The sequence below is a fragment of the Rhododendron vialii genome, chromosome 3a, assembly GCF_030253575.1.
Source record: "Rhododendron vialii isolate Sample 1 chromosome 3a, ASM3025357v1".
Classification (NCBI taxonomy): Eukaryota; Viridiplantae; Streptophyta; class Magnoliopsida; order Ericales; family Ericaceae; genus Rhododendron; species Rhododendron vialii.
In genome coordinates, this window is record NC_080559.1 from 25,663,113 (window position 1) to 25,687,090 (window position 23,978).

The 23,978-nt window shown below is 36.6% G+C and overlaps 2 protein-coding genes across 2 annotated transcripts; both read left to right on the forward strand.

Moving 5' to 3' along the window:
• LOC131320709 (histone-lysine N-methyltransferase, H3 lysine-9 specific SUVH5-like) lies at positions 1 to 22,651 on the forward strand. Its single transcript, XM_058351508.1, has 3 exons — positions 1 to 76; positions 2,227 to 4,815; positions 22,567 to 22,651. Exon 2 carries the CDS (start codon positions 2,294 to 2,296, stop codon positions 4,655 to 4,657), a length of 2,364 nt encoding a protein of 787 aa, XP_058207491.1. The 5' UTR covers positions 1 to 76; positions 2,227 to 2,293; the 3' UTR covers positions 4,658 to 4,815; positions 22,567 to 22,651.
• Positions 16,902 to 22,507, forward strand: LOC131320711 (histone-lysine N-methyltransferase, H3 lysine-9 specific SUVH5-like). Its single transcript, XM_058351509.1, has 2 exons — positions 16,902 to 17,316; positions 20,941 to 22,507. Exon 2 carries the CDS (start codon positions 20,943 to 20,945, stop codon positions 22,449 to 22,451), a length of 1,509 nt encoding a protein of 502 aa, XP_058207492.1. The 5' UTR covers positions 16,902 to 17,316; positions 20,941 to 20,942; the 3' UTR covers positions 22,452 to 22,507.
• Positions 22,652 to 23,978: the final 1,327 nt, after the last annotated feature.

A 23,978-nucleotide genomic window follows, 5' to 3' on the forward strand; every position in this document is an offset into this window, starting at 1 on the left:
AAGTGTTCTACTTGTAATAACCCTAGTGTTCACTCTCTGGTTTTTTGGCTTCCAGACACAGAAAGACCCATCTGCAGTAAGCAACGTTTTCCATATTTTCACTTGAATCTTGAATTAATTTGTTTTTCTATCTTAAATGAGTTTGTCTCATTTCCTTTCTGTTCCTTCTGGTAGTTACTTGTTTGCTTGAACATTGAAGTAGTTCTCTCTCTCTCTCTTGAATGAACATCTTGATTTCCACTTTGTGGTTCTTTAGCACTTGTTTCCGCAGTAAGATCAGTCGGTTTTTTTCCCTCCATTTTTTCTGTTTGTCTATGCACAACTATGAAATGTATCTTCCTCGTTTACATCTGAAATGTAACCTAATTAATGGAATTTGGTTTGTTTTGCCTGGTTTTCGGTTGATTCTTTGCGTGTGTGTTTCTATACTGAGAACAAATTTTGTGTTGGGTTGAACACTAGTAGACCCCGGGGCAGTAACAACAAAGTTAAAGTGACTTATTGTTTTGTCTTTATTCAAAAAAAAAAAAATTTGCGCTTTTGTTAGTTTTGCGTCGTACTTTTGTGAATTCTTGATTCGTCTCGATGAAAGGAATGAGAAAAGAAAAACAAATTTGATCGGAACTTTATATTTTTTGAATAAAGACAAAAATAAGTCTAAAATACTGTCTTTTTGACTTATTTTCGTTTTTATTCCAAAAATTATGAGTTTCAATCAAAAGTTTTTACTTTTCCGATTCCTCTCGTCGAGATAAATCAATAATCCATAAAAATTTGACGCAAAACTAACAAATGTGAAAAAAAAATTAAGTAAAGACAAAACAATAAAGTCTCTTTGATTTATTTTGCCAAACCAGCCAGGGTAATGGCCTACAAAGCATTCACCCTCCTAGGGCCGCCTTATTTATTTAAGAAACCCCATGACATGTGACAAACCAAGGATGGACACATATAGGACACGCCAACTGGTATGTCTACTTAATTTTGATAATTTTTGCAATGGGACATGCCAAGAAAATCCGGGGACACACTTAGGGACGTGCCCCCCACAACAGTATGACTTTTATGACTGAGTAAAACATTTATAACTTCAAAATAATGCTGTGTTCAAAAAAAAAAAAAAAAATTAATGCATTTGATAGGAGTCTAAACCTAAATATAGAGAGCAATCTCATACACTGAGGATTGATAATGTACCGATAATGCCTTTTGTCTTGATCATTTTCCCTCTCTTCGATATTCCTTCAGCGATATTGTTGTGGCGTTCTCAATCGTATCAATTGTATTTTATCTTTCAATAAAGAAATTTTATATTGTTTGACAAAAATGGTCCACGAGGAAACCGACTGGATCCATTTGCAACTCAAAGGACCCAATTTGTTCGGTGTTCTTGGGTCGAAATCGGGCCCAGTTCTTTTCAGAACTCAAAAATGCTCGGTTTGGGTGTCAGGTAGATTCTGAACTTGACCCGCAGATATCCATAGTGACAATTTAGGTTTGCATACCTAAAAAGGTTGTTCGTGTCCCTATTTTTTGATAAAATATCGTGTCTCGTATCTGTATCAGTGTCCCCTTTCGTTTTCGTATCTGTGTCCGTATGTGTGCTACACTAAGAAGCACAAACACGTCTACCAGCCTTAGGTATCCATGTCTGACACGTGTCGGTCATGGACACTACACGACAATCTCTGGAACATGCCTAAACAATTGTCCGATTGTTTTGCTAAATATTTCTTTTAGTCAGACTTGATACTCTAGGACACGTTGGTGACACTCTTGGAACATGCTAATAACACGTTAAAAGGTTAAAGTATAATTTTAAAAACTTAGCCCAGAGTGAAAATTTCGAAAGATAAGTTCGTGTATACTTGTATGTGGACCACTGATTTGTATCTTCATAGTATAGTTCTTCATTTGATAGAAATAATGTTTTTGACTTTTATATAAATTCATAACATACATCTATACTACAAATCCATTTTACATTCGACATGTCCCTAATTTCAAAGAAATGACTTGTCCGCGTGATGTCCGTTTCCTTGTCCGTGGGTTAAGTGGATGAACAAAATCAGACTCTTATTTGTAATCCCTCTATTTCGTTTTTCTGCTTGCATTTGCACTTATGCAGTATAACTACGCATTTCTGTTTTCAATTCCCTGGTTGAAATGTAATGAGATGGTTCCCTTGTTGAAATGTATGAGTGGTTTTTGACTTTTTCTTTCCAGCCTAGTTCCGGGGGTAATCACCCTTGTTCGTTGGGATCATCTTGAAGGGGAAGCTCCACTGCCAAAAATGACTCTATTTTCCGGAAAACGCCCTCTTCCAAAGTTCAGCGCCTATCCCCCTGACTACAAGTGTCGAAAGGTTACCGCCATCCATCGGATCCCTCCGTACTTGGGTGATCATGCCTCTCGAGTGGATGCAAGATCAACCAGAAATTCAAAAGTTGGTGAAGAGGGGAATATAGTACCGGTCAAAAAATCAGAACCAAATGATATGGAATGCGAAACTACTAAGCCCATGTTGTCAAATGCCAATGTTGAAGAAGCTCTTTGGCAATGGGTGACAGTGGACAATGATGTCGAAGTGTTCGTAAAAACCCCAGATCAGCCTAAACCGATTGATGTACCGGAAAACATAACCAAGGCGGAACCAATCACTACATTAGCTATTTCCACATTCTCGTCTCACACTCTTCCATGTGTTCGTAAATATCCATCCCCAAAGATGCCGAAGGGGGTCACTACCTATCGTGATTTTCCTTTATGCTTTGGAAAGCGAAATGGTACATCGGATTCCAATAAGGTTTTGGGTAATAAGTGCAGTGTGGAACAAATGCAAGTAGTTGACACAAAAAGAACTGATGGGAAACAAGAAGAAGTTCCAATTCAAGATGGGAATGGTTTCGAGAACCAGCTCGAAGGGAATGCTTTGAAGGAAATGGTGGATAAAATCCGCAGCAACTCTGTTCGCTGTGAAACGGACACTAAGAGCATTGGAGGAAAAACTTCGGAATATATAGTTATACAGGATGATTCAGTTTTATTGCAGAATCAGGATGTCAAAGAATATTCTCAGGAGAAATCTATTGTTCCATGTGAGGACACACTGTTTAAGGACAAAGAAATAGAGAACCCTATTCTTGTGGGCGGAAAACCAAATGATCTTAGCGTTGTTCCTTGTGTGAAAATCAACGAAGACATGACTCCTAGTAAAGTGAGGGAAGTTTTGAATCTGTTCCAAGAGATGTTTACGATGCTTTCAAATGAACACAAGGTAGAGGCAAAGGGAAAAAGAAAGCCGCACTTTTGTGTGAAAGCTGCAACGCTTCTTAAAGAGCAACAAAAATGGGTAAATACTGAAAAGTTATCAGGACCTGTCCCGGGGGTAGAAATTGGTGACAAATTCCAATTTCGGGCTGAACTCGTTGTTATAGGCCTCCATCGTCAGTTTGAAGGTGGAATTGATTACATGGAGAGAAATGGGATAAATTTCGCCACGAGCGTTGTTAAGTCCGGTCGCTATGGCAATGATGCAGCAGAACCTTCTGATGATCTGATATATTCTGGTCAAGGTGGAAATCCAAAGATTGCCGACAAGGCCCCCAAAGATCAAAAGCTTACACGGGGAAATCTTGCCTTGAAAAACAGCATGGATGCTGGGCTCCCTGTCAGGGTTATTTTGAAGACTAAAAGAAGGTCACAGACAACGTATACGTACCATGGGCTGTATACGGTGACCCAATGTAGGCAAGAAAGAGGGGAGTATGGAAAATTGGTTTATAAGTTTGTTTTGAATAGATTGGCGGGGCAACCGAAACTCCAAGGAGTAAATGTTGGCATGCCAAAGAAGTCTACGGTCTTGAAGTTACCTAGTGATGCTGCTGATGATATTTCTCAAGGAAAAGAGGAGAAGCCTGTTCGCGTAATCAACATCGTGGACGATGAGAAACTTCCACCGTTTCATTATGTTACCAATGTGATCTACCCTAAGTGGTACGAGTCTAACCACTCTGTCCCTAGGGGTTGCGATTGCATCAATGGATGCGTGGATTTCGAGAGATGCCCATGCACTGTTAGGTATGGGGGCGACATTCCATTCACTTTGGAAGGCGCTATTGTTAGGAAAAAGCCTCTTGTTTACGAGTGTGGCCCATCTTGCAAATGCCCGCCTTCTTGCCAAAATAGGGTTAGCCAAAACGGGATTCGATACCGTTTGGAGATTTTTAAGACCGAGAAAATGGGGTGGGGTGTTAGATCGCGGGACTTCATTCAATCCGGCGGTTTTGTTTGCGAGTACACGGGAGAGTTGCTTCAAGAACAGGAAGCAGAGGAAAGAGTCGGTAACGATGAGTATCTATTCGATATCGGGAAGAATGGTAGTGGTTTCACTATTGATGCAGCTAAATTTGGGAATGTGGGGAGGTTCATAAACCATAGTTGCTCTCCAAACCTCTATGCCCAAAATGTCCTTTATGATCATGATGACAAGAGAATGCCACACATAATGTTCTTTGCTACCAAAAACATACCTCCTTTAAGAGAGTTGACTTATGATTACAACTATAAGGTGGATCGAGTTCGTGATGGCAATGGCGACATTAAGAGGAAGGATTGTTATTGTGGTTCTCGCTCGTGTAGTGGGAGGTTGTATTGAGGAAGGATTTGCTTGATAATTTTAAATGCATTCTAGGAGCTAAAATTTTCGTTTGATGCATGCTTTGTCATTTTGTAATTCGTTTCTATACACCACCTATGTCGCTGGTGGTCATGGGTAGTCATGGAAATGGCCTCTCTGCTTGTGAGGAAAAGGTTGTGTCCATTCAATATGTCCAAAAAGAAGGGATGTCAAACGGGCCGAGCCTGCTGTCGTGTTGTGCTGCGTCGGCCTGGCCCATTTAGCTTCATGCCAAGCATGCTTTGTGTCATGTTGGTTCGTTTAATTGTGTTGTGTCGTGCTGTTTTTATTCGTATCGTGCCTGTGCCGGCCCATCTCTAACCGAGATTCTTCAGGAAAAAAAATTATGTAACAACTTAGTATTTGTGTGTCGTGCCTCATGCCCACGTGCTTTTGTGCCCGTCTAGAATTGTGTCCTGCTTAGCCCACTTCCATACCGTGCATGTTGAAGACCATGCCGTGCCTCATTTGAACGTGTCGTGTCCTCGCCAGCTCGACCCCGTTTGTCACTGAGATGTATGTTTGCGTTGTCATGAAAGTCCACCCATGAACCTTCATGCTGATGACTACATTTCTCAAGATTCGAGTTTGGGATTTTCTATACCATAAATTTTCTCTTCTATTTCAGGGATGGAGTGAGGGAGGGATCAGTACGGATGACCCGAGGCCGCCCTTGCAAGAAGAAGAAAAAATTCTACTTTTGTATTTAAAAACAAATATTTCCTATGAAAGTATATAGGCTCGCCCCGATCTACGATTTTGAAAAAAAATCGAGGACACGAGGATACCAATGTAATTTCTAAAGGCCACGTGTTAAATATAACAAAACATAAAATTTGATGGTTAAAATAGTGAGTACTCAATTATTTAACTCCTATTTTTCTCGCACAAAAATTCTCAATCGTTAAGAGGGTTTCACAAGTTTTCTTCTTTATGCTCTAAAATCTCCATGGCACATCAGACCCCTCTCTCTTAGCACAAAAATCCATATTGTCAAGACTTTGAAGGCAGTTTCTGAAAAATAGGAACAGAGGAGAATAGATTTTGGGAATCCTAAGTACTCTTGGTGAAATTAATCTAAGTTGTATCTATGAAATGTGTGAAGACTAGACTCCGCAACAGGATGGAGGATGAACTTTTAACAAGTCTCTAAATCACTTACATAGAGAAGGATATTGCGAAAAGGTTTGATGTCAATTTAATCATCGATACTTTTAATGGCATGTAAGAGTGTCAAGTGCAATTGAAGATGTCTTATTTTACTAGATAGGCTGATATAAGTCATAACTGCTTTTGTAATATGTTAATTTATGAAAAGTATAATGAACCTTGCTATTGACACAACAAAATTGTGCACACATCGTACACAGATTGCGTTGTGTGGCTCATTACGGATCTCATCCAAATGATTCGAGCCGTTCATTATATTTAGAACATTTTTCCAATGGCCCCCGTAAAAAATCAGCTCAATTCTATTTAGAACATTTCTTCAAGGTTTTAGGATCATAAAAAGTTAGACGATTAGATCAAGTACTTATAGGTATCGGATTGAGCTGAATTTTTGTGGAGTTCCTTGAAATAATTTAAACATAATGAACGGTTCGGATCATTTATTTAAGACCTGTAACGAGTCCCACAACACATTCTGTACACGATTTGTGCACAACACATTCTGAAGTACTAATGTACTAAGGACAGCAGCAAACTGCTGTGCGTAAACTAAACCGTTTCATGTCTGCCCAGTTGGAATCCACACTTAAGCCCTTGTTTGCCCTTCTACAAAAACCCGATGTCCAATATTTATTTTTGATTTTTTGGGGCCTCTTTCAGGTCTTACAATAATGATTCAAACCGCAAGTTATTCTTAAAATATTTTTTTTGAGTTCTTGAAAAAAATTAGAACAATCCAATATCGATAAGTCTATTTCAGAATTGTAAAGTGCCCTACAAATTCTGAAACAACCATTACCGTTATCGGATTGAGCTATTTTTTTTAGATACTCATAAAAAATATTTTAAAAATAATTACCGTTATCGGATTGAGCTATTTTTTTTAGATACTCATAAAAAATATTTTAAAAATAATTTGTGATTTGAATCATGTAATAGGCCCCACAACTAGAACACCTGTTATTTATTTATGGGAAAATGACAGCTAATGACGTATTTTGATAATTAATACCCTCCAATGACAAGATAGGAACATTTGTTAATGCTGAAAATATCCCTGAAGGGTATTAATTATTAAAATACGTCATGGGCCGTCATTTTCCCTTTATTTTTTATCTTTTGGGCTCATTACGAGTCCTACAAAGAGGATTCAAACTGCAAGTTATTCTTAAAATGTTTATTTATGGGTTCTACAAAAAAATTAGCTCAATTTGATATCAGTAAGGACTGTTTCAAAATTTGTAGAAACTGCAAGTTATTCTTAAAATATTTTATTTATGGCTTCCTGAAAAAAATTAGCTCAATTTGATATCAGTAAGGACTGTTTCAAAATTCGTAAAACGCCTTAAGAATTTTGAAGCACCCTACAATTTTGAAACAGGCCCTATCGATATTGGATTATGCTAATTTTTTATAGAACCCACAAAAAATATTTTTAAAAATAACTTGTAACTTGAATCATTTTTGTAAGATCAGTAAAAAGCCCCACAAAATAAAAAATAAATATTGAACATAGGATTTTTGTGGAATGGCTAAACAGATGCTTAAGGACGGGTTCCAAGTAGGGCTGTAAACGAACCGAATTGAGCCGAATCCTGTTAAGTTCGGCTCGGATTTGTTAAGGTATGAGTTCGACTCGAGTTCGGCTCGTTAAAATTTTTCAAGGCTCGGGTTCGGCTCGGTTGGGTACGTTAAGGTACTAGTCTGGCTAGAGTTTGGCTCGGGTTCGATTCGAACTTGAACATCTTGGCTCGAGTTTGGCTCGTTAAACTCAAATGAATCGAGCCGAGCCGAATCTAAGCTCGAATTGCGCTCATCAAGACTCAGGTTTGATTCGACTCAGCTCATTAAACTCAAGCGAACCCAAACTCTCTCATTGATCGTATAGAATTTGGGAGAAAAATAAGTATTGAATTATATATACAACCTTAAAAAATTTTACATTTACAAATAGACCCCTATTGAATTATAAATTCAATTTAAGTATAGGTTCGCGAACCTAAAAGAGCCGAATACCGTTAGGCTCAGGCTCGTCTCATTTACGAAACGAGCCTAGAATTGAGGTTCAGATTCAGTTCGTTTAGCAGACAAATCGAACTTGAACGAGCTCTTACCGAACCGAGCCTCGAATAGTTCGCGAATGGCTCAGTTCATTTACAGCCCTAGTTCCAAGGAGGCAAATTCTATCAAGCGCCCCGCTTCCGTTGTTAGTGTAGGGCAAATGGGGCGAATCCTGGCAGTAAATCTCTTCTCGCGCCCCCGACACACACACCCCCGACCCCACCCCCTCTTCCGAAAATACCCCCGTCTGCCCCAGAAATACCGCACCCCATTTTCTCTTTTATTTACTTAATAATCTTTATATCTTTTTCTTCTTTTATTTATTTAATATTATTTAAGTGTTCCGATTTTCAATTCGGTTGAATCGGTGTGAAGATATTATTATTATTTTTATTTTATCTTCAATGCCATAATAAATTTTTTGCTCTAAGGCCTTTCAACGAGCACCCTAAGACTCTTTATTTAGTTTCAGGTCTCTCTTAGAGTTCTTAAGGTACTCATTGAAAGGCTTTAGAACCAAAAATTCACTACGATCATTTAGGATGAAATGATAAGAAAAATAAGATTTTCACACCGATTTAAACGAATTGAAAATTGGAATACTTATTTTTTTACACCGTTTATATATTACAAAATATAGTTAAAAAATTAAGTTTTCAATGAGCTAAGACCTTTCAATGAGCACCCTAATAGAGAGTTGAAACTCTCTTAGGGTGCAAGTTGAAAGGCCTTAGAAACAAAAGTTTATTACGACCATTTAGGATAAAATGATAAGAAAAATAAGATCTTCGCACCGATTTAAACGAATTGAAAATTGAAACATTTAATTTTTTAATATATAAACGGTGTAAAAAAATGTTTTTTTAATGATAAGAAAAATAAGATCTTTGCACCGATCTTATTTATATATTTACTCTTTATATGTTTTTTTAATTATTTAATATTATATACGTGAGTAAATTTCATTTTTTTAAAATTTTATAATTCTTTTATGTTGTTAAATTTATTAATTTTGTATTTATTTATAGGAGTTTTTAAATATCCATCTTCATATCTCATCCCACGTAAGTATTCATCCCGGTCATTTTGAACAGTTATGTTTTCATCTTTTCAATGTGTGAAATTCCCTTGTTACCCCTTATTGTTATTAAGGTGTGAATATGTGTGTGTATATATATTTATTGCTTGTTTGATTCCTAAATTAAAGGAATTTGGATGAATACCACAATCCTTCTTGATTCCTAAATTAAACCTTATTGAAGAAAAATTAAAGGGATTCCGTTTCACATCACAATCCTCCAATTAAGTGAGAAATAATAAGAGAATTTCAAATTTCCAAATTTTTGAATGTGTAGATTATCAAATCCCAATTATTTCTATTTTCATTTATGAAATATTCCTGCAAATGTACCATGAAAATCAAACTTTAAAAACATGACCACATATTCATGAATTCATCATGAATAATCACAGAAAATTTATTTTTGATCAGCAAAAAGATTATATTAAAAACTTGATAAGGATACATCAAGAAAAAAAGAAAGCCTAAACCATGATATTGATACATGGAAAAAGGGAAAATAAACTTCCAATAATGCATTGGAAGAGAGAAATAGGAAAAAAGAGAAAAAGGCCAAAACAGTAGTAGGCCAAAATTAGCAACAGACTAATTCATAAATAGCCCAGGCAGAAAAACAACTTGAAACACCTTCGGAATCTCCAGTCTTCAACATCAAAGTGTTAGCATATGAAGCATCAGCAATAGCAGACAAACATAACAGCAGATTAGGCTTAAAGGGAGAAAATAATTATACTCCAAGCTATCACCTCAAGAATGATCACAACTAACAAGGAACTTTGGCAATTCCATTACAGTAGCTAATGATTCCTCACACTAAAAGTGGTTACAAAATTGAAAAAATCTGAAGGAGCAAACTGATAGATTCTTTTCCATCTCATTATTTTCCCTTTTTTTGGGTCTTTTTCTATTATCTCTCATCAAATTTACTTTCCAAATAATATTCTCAAATGACTTTGTTCCCAGGACGTTCGGGGCCGAGAAAACTGGCAATAATATTTTGTCAAACTCATGTATGTGTTCTTACCATCTTCTCTAACAATGCCATCATGCCCATCAGAGGAATAGGGATCCAAGGCAACATTAGTATAGTAACTTAACAACGAAACATTAGAAGCGTCAAGTTCTAGCCAAATTGCCCAAACTTTCCCGACTGAATTGGTCAGAAATATAAGAGCTAATGTTGGATCTCAGTGCTTCTAAGCCCCCCACTAGTTGGGAGTTGAAAAGAGGAATGATATAGGATCAAAAAACATGACCTACTTAGAACATGGCGTAATTCCAAACAATAAACCTAACAACTATCCCATACAAACATGACATACTTAGAAGAAGAAATCATGAATTCATGGAATCGGCTTCCATCCATGACATATTTCAAGCAATAGGAATCGATTTCATGAACATGACCTATTTCGTAAAACATGACTTCAAATATCATGGAAAAAAACGTCCATCTAGCCGATTACCCCCCACAATCATGGCATATTGCGGCAAATAACAATGAACCTAGTATAATAAAAAAATCTCATGACTTTATATGCGTAATATTGTCATCTAATATTACAAAAACATGACATGTTTGCACATGTCAATCTAATATTGTCATTCAGTCAATCTATCAAACAAGTGGTGGCCCCAAATCAAGAGTCTAATAATCTACATGTGTTGATCTTTCTCAAGTAGTTCATTAAAGAATCTCAAATCCATGATACTCAGCATGACATAATTTGAAACAATAGCCCAACTGAATTTTAACAACTATTCCATACAATCACGACATTTTTTCAAACATGAAATCCTGATTTCATGAAATCGGTTTTGATATTCATGACATATTTAGCATGACTAATGAATAGAGATATTAACACCACTATTTCGAAAAACATAACTTCAAAATTCATGAAATATTCATCCTCGAGCCGAGTTTCCCACACAATCATGAACTTGATAGAATCAACATATATGTTGTGATTAATACTCACAATCATGCTCCAATAGGCAAACCAAACAATGAAGCAAAAAAAATTACGATGGGTTTGAAGGAACAACTTACGAAATCCAGCCATGTCGGTTTCGTCCCCTCTTCTACGGCCGGTTCTTCAGCAACGAAGGACTGGATCGATCGGTTTGTGGCTTTTGGGATTTTTCGGAAAAACCCCCATTAGGATTGAACAGGGGACTACATGTGTCGTTGTTCATCTACAGATTCCGCAACAATGCAGGAGGGACAGACTGATCTGGAATTTTTGAGGATTTTTTGCCGTTCATGGTTTTGGAAAAGGATTAGGGAGCCCCAAATTCAAATTGTTTCCGTTTAGGAAAATGGATGAGGATAAGAATCGTCGTCGGGAATTTCGGGATTGACAAGCGAAATCAACGGGGATCGATCGCCGGGATTACGCGAGGACTGGAGGATTAAGTTTCCGTCCCCTTTTTCAGTGCATAATTTAGGGGTACTATTGGCATTAAAAAAGAGTTAAGGATGGAATTATAAGTGCCAAAAATATGCTGGATGAAAACTTACAGGGCTGGGCACTCAATGATGGAACTTTAAGTCTCCCTTATTTATATATTTTATCTATTTTATTTCTAACCGTATAACACGGCTCATAGAGGTCGACCTACTAGTAGAGATGAGCAAAGTGGACGACGCATTCATTCCTTTACAAAAGCATCGACTTCTTCATCTAGGGTCAAATGTAGGAGACGTGGGAGGGGCGCGGGAGTTCGCAAAACTCAAGCAAGCCATTCTCAATTTTCAGTTTCACTCATCCCTAACGACTACGTTCAATATTTACCTCGGGTTTATCAGCATTAATACAAGTTATGTTTTAATTATTTATTTATTAATTAAAATTATAGTTAGAACTTTTTTAAAAGTAAAACAAAAACTAGTAAATTATAAAAACAAAACACAGTAGTTAAAGTCTTTTAAAAATAAAACAAAAAAATTAGTAAAAAAAACAGTAATTAAAATCTTTTAAAAGTAAAAAAAAAATAGTAAAAGTTTAAAAAAAGAAAAAAAGAAAAAAGAAGAATACCTAAAACAGAGGGGAGGGGCAGGAGCCGGTGGGGAAAAGTGGTGGGGCCCGGAAGGGGGGTTTTTTCGGGGGTGCGAAAACAGAAAGACTACGGCCACTGCGGACAAAATGCGGTGGCCGGCCACAGCATGTTATTTGGGACCCACTTCGGGTTCTGCACGAACAATTCGATCCGTTTAATAATTTTTTTTTAAAAAAACAAGTGGGTCTCATGAAAAATCAGCTCGATCCGATATGTGTAGCTGCTCGGATCAATCTTCTCATATTTGAAAAATCGAAAAAAATAGAAAGATTGGTTCTCCGATTTTCCAAAGATGAAAAGCTTGATCCGAGCATCTACACATATCGGATCGGGCTGATTTCTATTGTGACCCACTCGTTTTTTTTTTTAAATTATTAAACGGTTCGGATCGTTCGTGCAGGACCCAGAGTAGGCCGTCAAGGCGTTCGGTGGCCGGCTACCGCATTTTGCCTTCGGTGGCCGTAGACTTTCTGGTGCGCAAAGAGGCCCTCGTCATCGCACTTGTTATGTAGGTCCCTCTAGGCAGCTTTAGATTTTTTTCAATGCAAAGTACTGCATGGAGTCTACGCTGATCAAAACAAAAGTACTGAGAGTCTACTGACCGATCACATCACAAAAAGCACTTCAATGATATTGTACGAACTCTAATTGACATCTGATCTTCTAAAGCACTGGCCTATCCCATCGCCTAGGAGAGTGTGTAGAAAAAGTATATTGCTAATCCCCTGACACACCCCCCGGCCCCACCGCTATTTTCCCGATTTATCCCGCCTCTCTCTCTCTCTCTCCCTTTTCTTTTTTTCTTTCCTCACAGTTTCCTTTTCTTTTCTTTTCAGTTTAGTTTTTTTTTTCATTTTATTTCCTTTTTTTTAATTTCCGGTTTGAATTTTTTCCTCTTTAATAATAGGTTCAAGTCTAATTCTAGGCTTTGTAAAGTAATTAAGAGAAAAAAAGTGTTTTAATTGATCATGTTTATACAACTATTTTATTTTTCTTTTCTTGTCTTTTATAGATTAAAAAATATAGTTACAAAAATAAGTGTTTCAATTTTCAATTCTCTTGAACCAGTGCAAAGATGTTATTTTTCTGATCATTTCATCCTAAATGGTTGTAATAAAATTTTGACTTCAAGGCCTTTCAATGGACACCCTAAGAGAATCTTGAAACTAAATAATGAATCTTAGGGTGTTTGTTGAAAGGTCTTAAACCAAAAAATTCATTATGGCCATTTAAAATAAAATAATAAAAAAAAACGATCTTTGCTCTGATTTAACTGAATTGAAAATTAAAACACTTAATTCTTGAATTATCTTTTTAAATATACAAATGGTGTATTTATAAAAATTAAATAAATAAGATATAAGTAAAAACGTGATTTAAAGAAATATACTACTGAATCAGTTAAGAGGATCTATGCTAAATAATGGTTAACAAATTTATTAAATTGTACTATAGTTAAAAAAAAGTAATCCTAAATATAACATTTGTATTCTGGATTAGTACGTCGTTTGCAAAATACATTTCGTAATTAGTTTCTGAACACTAATTGTAATCTTAATGAATTTTTTTCTTCACGGCCTTTTAACGAGCACTCTAAGACTCATTATTTAGTTTCAGGACTCTCTTAGGGTTAGGGTGTTCATTTAAAGGCCTTGGAACTAAAAATTTATTACTACCATTTAGGATGAAATGATCAAAAAAATAATATCTTTACACTGGTTCAAATGGATTGAAAATTGAAACACTTATTTTCGTAACTATATTTTTTAATCTATAAAGGACAAAAAAATAAAAATAAAACAGTCATATAAACATGATCAATTGAAACATTTTTTTTTCTTTCAATTACTTTACAAAGTCTAAAATTAGATTTGAACATATTATTAAAGAGAAAAAAAATTCAAACTAGAAAAAAATAAAATGAAATAAAATGAAAAAAAAATCAAACTGAAAAGAAAAGAAAAAAAAAGAAAGAATGAAAGAAAAGGAAGGGGGGGGGGGGGGGCGGAGGTAATTCCGGGAAAGCGAGGTGGGGCCGGAGGGTGGGGTGTGTCAGGAGGAGTAGCAGCCTTCGAAAAAAAATAAGGTGAGGGGTACATAAGCAACAGAAGTTCCTTTCTTGCTCTTCACTCAACCTAGGTGCATTTATGGCTATTGTATAGGATTTGGTAGGATAAGAATGATATACTATTCTCTCTCTGCACTAAATTCTCACATGGCTATAAAAGCACTCGAGAAAATCTTCTTTAAGAGCATCTCTAATCCATACAAAATAGAGGATGGATGTAACACATTGAGGGGAGATTTTGTAATTTATTCCACTTTTTCTTCACTTTTTGTACTTTTTTGGAAGAATTTTTGAGGGACCCACCGTCCTTTTTAGAGTTTGGAGGAAATTTGTACTCCAAATTTACTTTTGGTCCTCCATTTTTAGAGGATCAAATTTACTTTTGGAGGACCAAACTCTAAAAAGGACGGTGGGTCCCTCAAAGATTCTCTCAAAAAGTAGAAAAAGTGAAGAAAAAGTGGAATAAATTACAAAATCTCCCCTCAATGTGTTACATCCATCCTCTATTTTGTATGGATTGGAGATGCTCTAAGAAGGTGTCAATCGTGACCGATGTTAATGATATTTTTTCGAAAAAAAATTAATTGTAATCGGTCATAATTAAAAATAAATTTTTATCATTAATTACTAAAATAGACAAATGAGATTCCGCCGCTCCGTGAACAAATTGTTCATGGAGCCTCCATGAAAAAGACTATCTCAATAACTCACTCACATGCAATAATTCTATACCTCCAAAATTTCACAATTACTCTACTACCGGCAACCAATTTACCCATACACCAATTCTCTATTATTTTTTTTCACATTTCCTGCGGCAACTTTCACCGAAATCCAAATCAAGTAGAATAATTAAAATATATACACACAAGGGGTTGAAATCAGAAAAAAAATGTAAGAAAGTAAAAAAATATGGGATGTTACAACCCCTTAAAAACATGATTTAAATAAGTTGAACAGTTTATATCATAAAAAATATGATCAGAAAGGCTCCAAATTATGAGATCTGCATTTAAAGTCTACATTCCAACGTTCTTATTAGAAACTCACATAAGAGCGCCCTTAACTTGCTAAAATGCGGATCTCTCCTATCCCAATCAAATTTTGATGATTTGAGCCGTTCAATGTGTTCATAACGTGATTTTAAGAAAACTCGCGAAAAATCGACAAAAAAAATATGATAGAAAAGGGTTTGATTTTAATGATGATTTTAATGAGTTAAAATCGAAGAAATCAGCGCACGGATCAAAACCCAGTGATCCGAGTTTTTACTCTGGTTTCCGAAACAACGAAGCCCACTCTGTACATGGAATGGACGTTGGTTTTCGAAAATTTTATTCTTATATTACACTCAGCCCCCTGTGCTTACCACATCCGACCCTACGCTATGCTATGACTTGTCCCATTTTAACCCTACATGTTACATTTTAATGTTTAATATGCTAAATGTATGTCATGATTAATTTACCTTTGATAAATGTTAATGTGATTACAATATGTATAAGTACTCATTTATTTTAACTCATTTACAAGTTAGAAAATACTAGTGTTAGATTAAAATATTAGTTGTTACATTTAAAAAAAATAAAAATAGAAATAGAAACTAGGAGTAACAATTAGAAATAAAAAGTACTATTAGTTTACTAGTTTAAAAATATAAAATTATAGTATGAAAGAAAGGAAGTAGACTTTATTTTAGAAAATAAACAGAAACCTTATAAGTCAAGTAAGGCTTCGTTTCAGAACACCTTCTTAAAAAATAAGTTCTTATTTTATATTTTTAAACTCAAAAATAGTGTAAATAAAAAATAATTTTTTAATTTTTTTTGCACCGTATAAAAGATCTTATCGAGATCTTTCAAATAAGATCCATATTGTATATTTTTAAATTTTAATAAATCCATTATTTTTTAGCTTGAAATTATCTTCTTAAAAAATAAGGACTTATTTTACGTTCCGGAACGGGGTCTAATAACTTATTGATATCTACACTAAGATTCTTCTGATGATGTAATATATATATATATATGTGTGTGTGTGTGTGTGTGTGTGTGTGTGGGCGCGCGCGCGCGTGTGTATGTTGTCGTAAATATGTATACATATAATCACGTGATTATATATCTAGACATATTGTGTGTGACTAATTTCGATTGAGACTTAGGTTCTGTTCTGGAACTCAATATAAGTACTTATTTTTTAAGAAGGCAATTTCAAGCTCAAAAATAATGTGTTTACGCAAATAATTTTTCTACCAATATGGATCTAGTTTGATAGATCTCATCGAGATCTTTTATACGGTGCAAAAAAAATTTAAAAATTATTTTTCATTTACATTATTTTTAAATTTAAAAATATAAAATAGGTACTTATTTTTTAAAAAGATGTTTAAAACGGGCCTTAGTATTTGTGACTAAATTCTTATGATGTAACTAGATGTTAAATTTGTAATTGAACCAATTACATTGTACGGAGTAACTAGAATACCACTCTCACACAAGCAGCTATCACCTCATCATCCCTTCCTTCCCTATTTTCGGCTGACAACCCACCCACTCCTGCCATCTTTTCCAGCCACACTACCCCCTCCTGCCAGCCATCTTTTCCAGCCACACTATTCCCTCCCCCACGCGGGCCTTTCACGTCCCTAGCCCTTTTCTCCCTAAAACCCTCCCATGGTGACAACACACCTATTCTAGGGTTCTAACCTACTAACATATCTTCCTCTTTTTTAACTATTGGTTCTTCCTCTTCAAACCTCTACTAATAAAACTCTTCTTTTCTTTACATTTTCATTGTCGGCAGAGAGAGGGAGAGTAGTGGATTCTGTTCTTCTCCATTCAAACTTCAACTTTTCTTCATTTTCCCATTTTCATTTTCGGCTGAGAAGGGAAGTGAGGAAGCACTGTATCTTGTCATCTTTTTCGCCTCCATCACTCCACTATTCGGAAATCTACTCACCACCACTGGACCAGCTGCCAAACAACTCCAAAAACAGCCGGTTCCCACCCCCGAAACCTGCTGCGTTTCAGCTCCCTTAAGCAGCCCCAAACCAGCTGCAAGCCGGCCCCGTTCTAGCCTTGTTCCAGCTCTGAACGTAGCCTTGAAAATCAGTCCGGAGCCATCACCACCAGGCGAGCTCCACGCCACTCCGACCGCCACCGAAATCCCTCTGAAAACCGTTTCGCGAGACGAGAGGTAGTTTGGAACTCACCCCCCTACGTATATATCGCGTTTCTATAATGATTTTAGTATTCGGTGTGAAAATAATCGAACCGGACGTCGCCGGTCGAAGTCCGGCCGAAACCCAGTTTTTTTCTCCGAAATATAACGGCCACTGGAATTTGAAATGGAAAATGGAATAATATTGCAGTTTAGCCCCTCATGTTTGAATAGCTCGTAAATCCACCTTAGTGAATAAGTAAATGATATTTTAAGCCTTGAAGTTAATTAGCTTTCCGGTTCGACCGTAACTTTATCGCATGATTTATTTTATCGTACGATTAACTTTATTGCATGATTTGTTTTATCACACGACCAAATGTTGGTAGCATGTCAGTAAGTTCGTGCAGTAATTAGGATTTGAAATAACTATCTTACCGTGTTCTGGAAATGCAAACTGACCAAGGTGTTTTAAGTTATCGAAATACGGAGTACTTATCTTGATTGGGGTCTGCAAATGTTTTAATTAGTATTGATAACGTAATGATTTTTAAACGAGGTTACAGTAGAATAATTTTAAGTGAATAAAGTTTAGTGTCGTAGCCTTGTAAAACTAAGTTAGTAGTATGTGATTTGATTTAGTGTGTTACTTGAATGTCATTATTGGTTTGAATCTTTTATTGCAAATATTATTGTCATGGTTTATGTTAATGCTCACGAGAACTTAGAATGGACATTAGGTTCGCTGGGGATTGATGTACGTACATAGAAGATTACATAGACGATTTTTGAGTTAAAGGAAATCGCAAAATTATAAGAGATGATTTGATGGGTGGTTAGCTAGAGGAATGATAGTTTAATGGGATTCTTAGAGGTTATCCAGTGAATCTGAATCTGTTGGAGGTTATTCACAGAGTCCAGTTTGGGAGAAGAGAAATGAAGATAGTTGATTGTCGATTCGAAACCTTAGGATATGGCATTGTGTGATCGCTCTTTTTGAATAGAAGATAAAAGAGTGATATGTGTTATAGTACTAGGTTATGGTCTATGTATTCCTAAGGTTACAGTTAGTTCCTTGTGAGCCCAGTGGGTATGTTTAGGGGTAAACTATACCCCCTCCAACTAAGCCTCGTGTGCATTTTGCCCCCTCTAACTTTTTTTTTGGCACTCAACCCCTTCTAACTAACTGAAATTCAAACGGTCATAACTTCTTCGTCCGAAATCGAAAACATGCAAATTATATATCGATTTTGAGGTTTTGAAGTTAGCTTTCTAATGACACCAAAATCACATCACGATTCAAAGTACACAGGAAGTTATGATCAAAAGAGTAAGGGCTGGTAGACAAAAAGACCGTTTTGATCATAACTTTCTGTGTGCTTTGAATCGTGTTGTGATGTTGGTGTCATTAGAAAGCTAACTTCAAGACCTCGAAATCGATATATAATTTGCATGTTTTCGATTTCAGACAAAAAAATTATGACCGCTTGAAATTATGACCATTTGAATTTCAGTTAGTTAGAGAGGGTTGAGTGTCAAAAAAAAAAGTTAGAGGGGGCAAAGTGCTCGTGAGGCTTAGTTAGAGGGGGTTAACCATAGTTTACCCTATGTGTAGTTTCCTAAGAAATTCATCCTTGCGAGGCGGCCGATGACTCCAACTAAGTAAATAACTTTGGCCGTTTCATTGGGGCTCCTGGTTAGGGCAAGCAATGGGGAACGGTATCACGAGTGGCCATAGTCTTAGTGGTTAACATGAGAGGATGTTTCTCAAGGGTTGAGATTATAGATTTCACTAAGCTAAATGCTAGTAATTGAAATTGATCGCTTGCTACTTTAATTGTTCTTACTTTAACAGTATAGTACCATAAGCGATGACGCTCATAACAGTTTGTAAGTTATGAGTTCGGGTGGATTTTGGCTACTGAGCGTCATCGCTCATGGTACTATGTTGTCCTGGTAACTCAAACGCCAAGTATTAAAGACAGAGCAGAAGGGCATAGACAAAGAATGATTTTGACGTTGACCGAAGAAGATATCATCGAACTCTAATTGCACCCTTAGTTGCTCTGTAATTTCAATTAATTATTTTAATATTCTACAGTTAGAGAATTTGGCAAAATACTTTGAGGTTGATACGTTGTAATTTGATTGGAATTAACAAGGCTTTTGGAATTTTAAATGCTTCAAAATGGAAAACTAATTGGAAATTTTTTTTTTAACGTCTGAATTTTCGGGGCGTTACAAATGAATTATTTTTTGGAATCCATTTTCACACAATTACATAATGACCGAATTACCTTTACACTCAGCTAAATGACTAAATTCAACCTTCAAGATTAATTAATGAAATTGCTCGTTTATCAATAACTTAAAGGCATCGGCCTGATCATAAAACACTACGTGTTTTACTTATTCGCACAATATTAATTAAACAATATAATTGTTATCTCAATAAATTACCTTTTTACCCTTTTCGGTCTCAGTTGACATTTTCTAGGCTGGGATTGACTTTTTCCAACTCTTCATTGCAAGATTCATTTCCAACCGAATAAGCTTTTTTTAAACCTACGGTAATACAGTAATTATACCACCACACTCGTTCACACACCCCTATTCACAATAAAAGTGGGGTCCCCACACAATATTATTGCGAGGGGGGTGTGTAAGGCTCCGTTTCGGAACGATAAATAAGTACTTATTTTTTAATTTTTTAAGAAGGCAATTTCAAACTCAAAAATTATGTGCTTACGCAAATAATTTTCCTATCACTATGGATCTTGTTTGATAGATCTCATTGTGATATTTAATACGGTGAAAAAAAAATATTGAAAAATTATTATTTTTTTATATTATTTTTGAGTTTGAAAATGTGAAATAAGTACTTATTTTTTAAAAAGGTGTTCTGGAACAGGGCCTAAATGGGTGTGTGAATGAGTATGGTATTAGAATTATCTCGATGGTAATAGAGGGGTGGAGGAAGGAGGGTTATAAATTTTGGAACCAAAACGGTGTATAAAATGGTGGGCACTGCTGGACCCTGCCGTGTACAAGGGCAGCAGCCCCACGAATACACCCAGTCAAAAGCGGTTCTCACTCCCCCGGAGAAACAAGGATAAGCACGAAATAGGAACACTTCTACTAAAAGCCGTAGTTAGTTTTACTCTTGCTTCCAAACACATAAAAAGTCCCCGTCTGCAGTAAGCCAATTTTGTTCACATTCTTGCTTGAATCTTGAATTACAGTGTAATTTCTTGTCGTTTCCTTTCTGTTTGTTACTATTTTCGTTAGTAGTTTGTTCATATTTTAGGGTGATTAATCTTGCTTGAATATTGAAATAGTTCTCTCTCTCTCTCTCTCTTGAATGAATGAATGAAAATGAATAACCGTGAAGTAGTAGTGTTCTGTCTTGAATGAACAGCTTGATTTCCACTTTCTGCTTTTCTAGCACTTTGTTCCCACACTACCATCTGTCGCTTCTGTTCTATTTCTCCCGTTTTCCCTCCATTTTTTATGTGTGTCTCTTTTACATTTGAAAATGTGACCTAATTAATGGGTTTTGGGTTTGTTTTACCTGGTTTTCTGTTGATTCTTTGCGTTCAAATGAGAACAAAGGACACGCCATGCGGCATGTCTACTAAATTCAAATATTTTTCGTGATAGCGATGCCGAGGACACACAACTGGGTGACTTTTTCCCCGGATGTGACTCCTAGTAAAGTGAGGGAAGTTTTGAATCTGTTCCAAGTGACGTTTACGATGCTTTCAGATGAAGACAGGGCACAGGCGAAGGAACATAGAAAGACTTCCTGGCAATTATCGATGGAAACAGTGACTCTTCTTAAAGAGCAACAAAAATGTGTAAATACCAAAAAGTTATCAGGACCTGTCCCGGGGGTAGAAATTGGTGACAAATTCCAATTTCGGGCTGAACTCGTCGTTATAGGCCTCCATCGTCAGTTGCAAAGTGGAATTGATTACATGGAGGAAAATGGGATAAAGTTCGCCACGAGCATTGTCGAGTCCGGTCGCTATGGCAATGATGTAGGAGAATTTCCTAATGTTCTGATATTTTCTGGTCAAGGTGGAAATCCAACTATCGTCAATAAGCCCCCTGAAGATCAAAAGCTTACCCGAGGAAATCTTGCGTTGCAAAACAGCATGGATGCTGAGCGCCATGTCAGGGTTATTTGGAAGACTGAGAGAGGGTCACAGACAACGTATACTTACTATGGGCTGTATATGGTGACCCAATGTAGGCAAGAAAGAGGGGGTTACGGAAAATTGGTTTATAAGTTTGTTTTGCATCGATTGGCCGGGCAACCGGAAGTCAATGGAGCACATGTTGGCATGCCAAAGAAGTCAAAGAAGTCCAAAGTTTTGAAGTTACCTAGTGTGGTTGTTGGTGATGTTTCTCAAGGAAAAGAGGAGAAGCCTGTTCGCGCAGTCAACATCGTGGACGATGAGAAGCTTCCACCTTTTCATTATGTTACCAATGTGATCTACCCTGAGTCGTACGAGTCTACCCGCTCTGTCCCTAGGGGTTGCGATTGCATCAATGGATGCTTAGGTTTTGAGAAATGTCCATGCACCGTTGCGTATGGGGGCGACATTCCATTCACTTCGGAAGACGCTATTGTTAGGAGAAAGCCTCTCGTTTACGAGTGTGGCCCATCTTGCAATTGCCCGCTTTCTTGCCAAAATAGGGTTAGCCAAAACGGAATTCGGTACCATTTGGAGATTTTTAAGACCGTGAAAATGGGGTGGGGGGTTAGATCGCGGGACTTCATTCGATCCGGCGGTTTTGTTTGCGAGTACACCGGAGAGTTGCTTCGAGAACAGGAAGCAGTGGAAAGAGTCGGTAACGATGAGTATCTGTTCGATATCGGGAAGAATGGTAGTGGCTTCACTATTGATGCAGCTAAATTTGGGAATGTGGGGAGGTTCATAAACCATAGCTGCTCTCCAAACCTCTATGCCCAAAATGTCCTTTATGATCATGATGACAAGAGAATGCCACACATAATGTTCTTTGCTACCAAAAACATACCTCCTTTAAGAGAGTTGACTTATGATTACAACTATAAGGTAGATCGAGTTGGTGATGGGAATGGCGACATCAAGAGGAAGGATTGTTATTGTGGTTCTCACTCGTGTAGTGGGAGGTTGTACTGAGGTAGGATTTGCTTGATAATTTTAAATGCATTCTAGGAGCTAAAATTTTCGTTTGATGCATGCTTTGTCGCTGGTGGTCATGGGTAGTCATGGAAATGGCCTCTGTGCTTGTGAGGAAAAGGTTGTGTCCATTCAAGTGTATGTTGCACTGAAATTTTGACCTAACAACATGTCCAAAAAGTAGAGATGTCAAACGGGCCGGGCTGCTATCGTGTTGTGTTGTGTTGGCCCGGCCCATTTAGCTTCCTGCAAATCATGCTTCGTGTCATGTTGGTTCGTTTAATTGATTGGGCTGTGTCGTGCCGTTTTTTATTCATGTTGTGTTGGGCCTATGCTAGCCCATCTCTAACCGAGATTCTTCAGAAAAAAATGTATGTATCAACATAGTATTTGTGTGTTGTGCCTTGTGTCCATGCGCTTTTGTGGCCGTCTAGAATCGTGTCGTGCTTAGCCCACTTCCATACCGTGCATGTCAAAGACCGTGCCAAGCCTCATTTGAACGTGTCGTGTTCGCGCTAGCCCGACCCGTTTGACACTGAGTTGTATGTTTGCGTTGTCATGAAGGTCCACCCATGAACCATATATTTCCTGAAGATTTGAGTTTTGGATTTTCTATACCATAAATTTTCTCTTCTATTTTAGGGATGGAGTGAGGGAGTGGTTAGTAGGGATAACCCAAGGTCACCCTTGCAAGGAGAAAAAAAAAGTTGTACTTTTGTATATAAAAAAAATATTTCCTACGAAAGTATAAAGGCTTGTCTAGATCTTCGATTTTGGAAAAAAAATCAAGGACATGAGGATACCAACGCTAATTTCTAAAGGCCACGTGTTAAATATAACTAAACATAAAATTTGATAGTTAAAATAGCGAGTACACAATTACTTAACTCCTATTTTTCTCCCACAAAAATCTTCAATCGTTAAGAGGGTTTCACAAGTTTTCTTCTCTATACTCTAAAATCTTCATGGCACATCAAACCCCTCTCTCAGCACAAAAATCCATATCCTCAAGACTTTGAAGAGAGTTTCTAAAAAATAGGAACAGAGGAGAATAAATTTTGAGAATCTTAAGTAATCTTGGTGAAATTAATCTAAGTAGTATCTATGAAATGTGTGAAGACTAAGCTCCGCAACAGGATGGAAGATGAACTTTTAGCAAGTCTCTAAGGCTCCGTTCCGGAAACGGAAAAAAGTCCTTATTTTTTAAGAAGGTAATTTCAAGCTCAAAAATTATGGACTTATTAAAATTTAAAAATATGAAATATGGATCTTGTTTAAAAGATCTCATCGAAATTTTTTATACGATGCAAAAAAAATTGAAAAATTATTTTTCATTTATATTATTTTTGAATTTAAAAATATGAAATAAGCTGCTTATTTTTTAAGAAGGTTTCTGGAACGGAGCCTAAATCACTTATATAGAGAAGGATTTTATGAAAAGGTTTGATGTCGATTTAATCGTCGATATTTTTAATGGCAAGAAAGAACGTCAAATGCAATTAAAGATGTCTTATTTTACTAGATAGT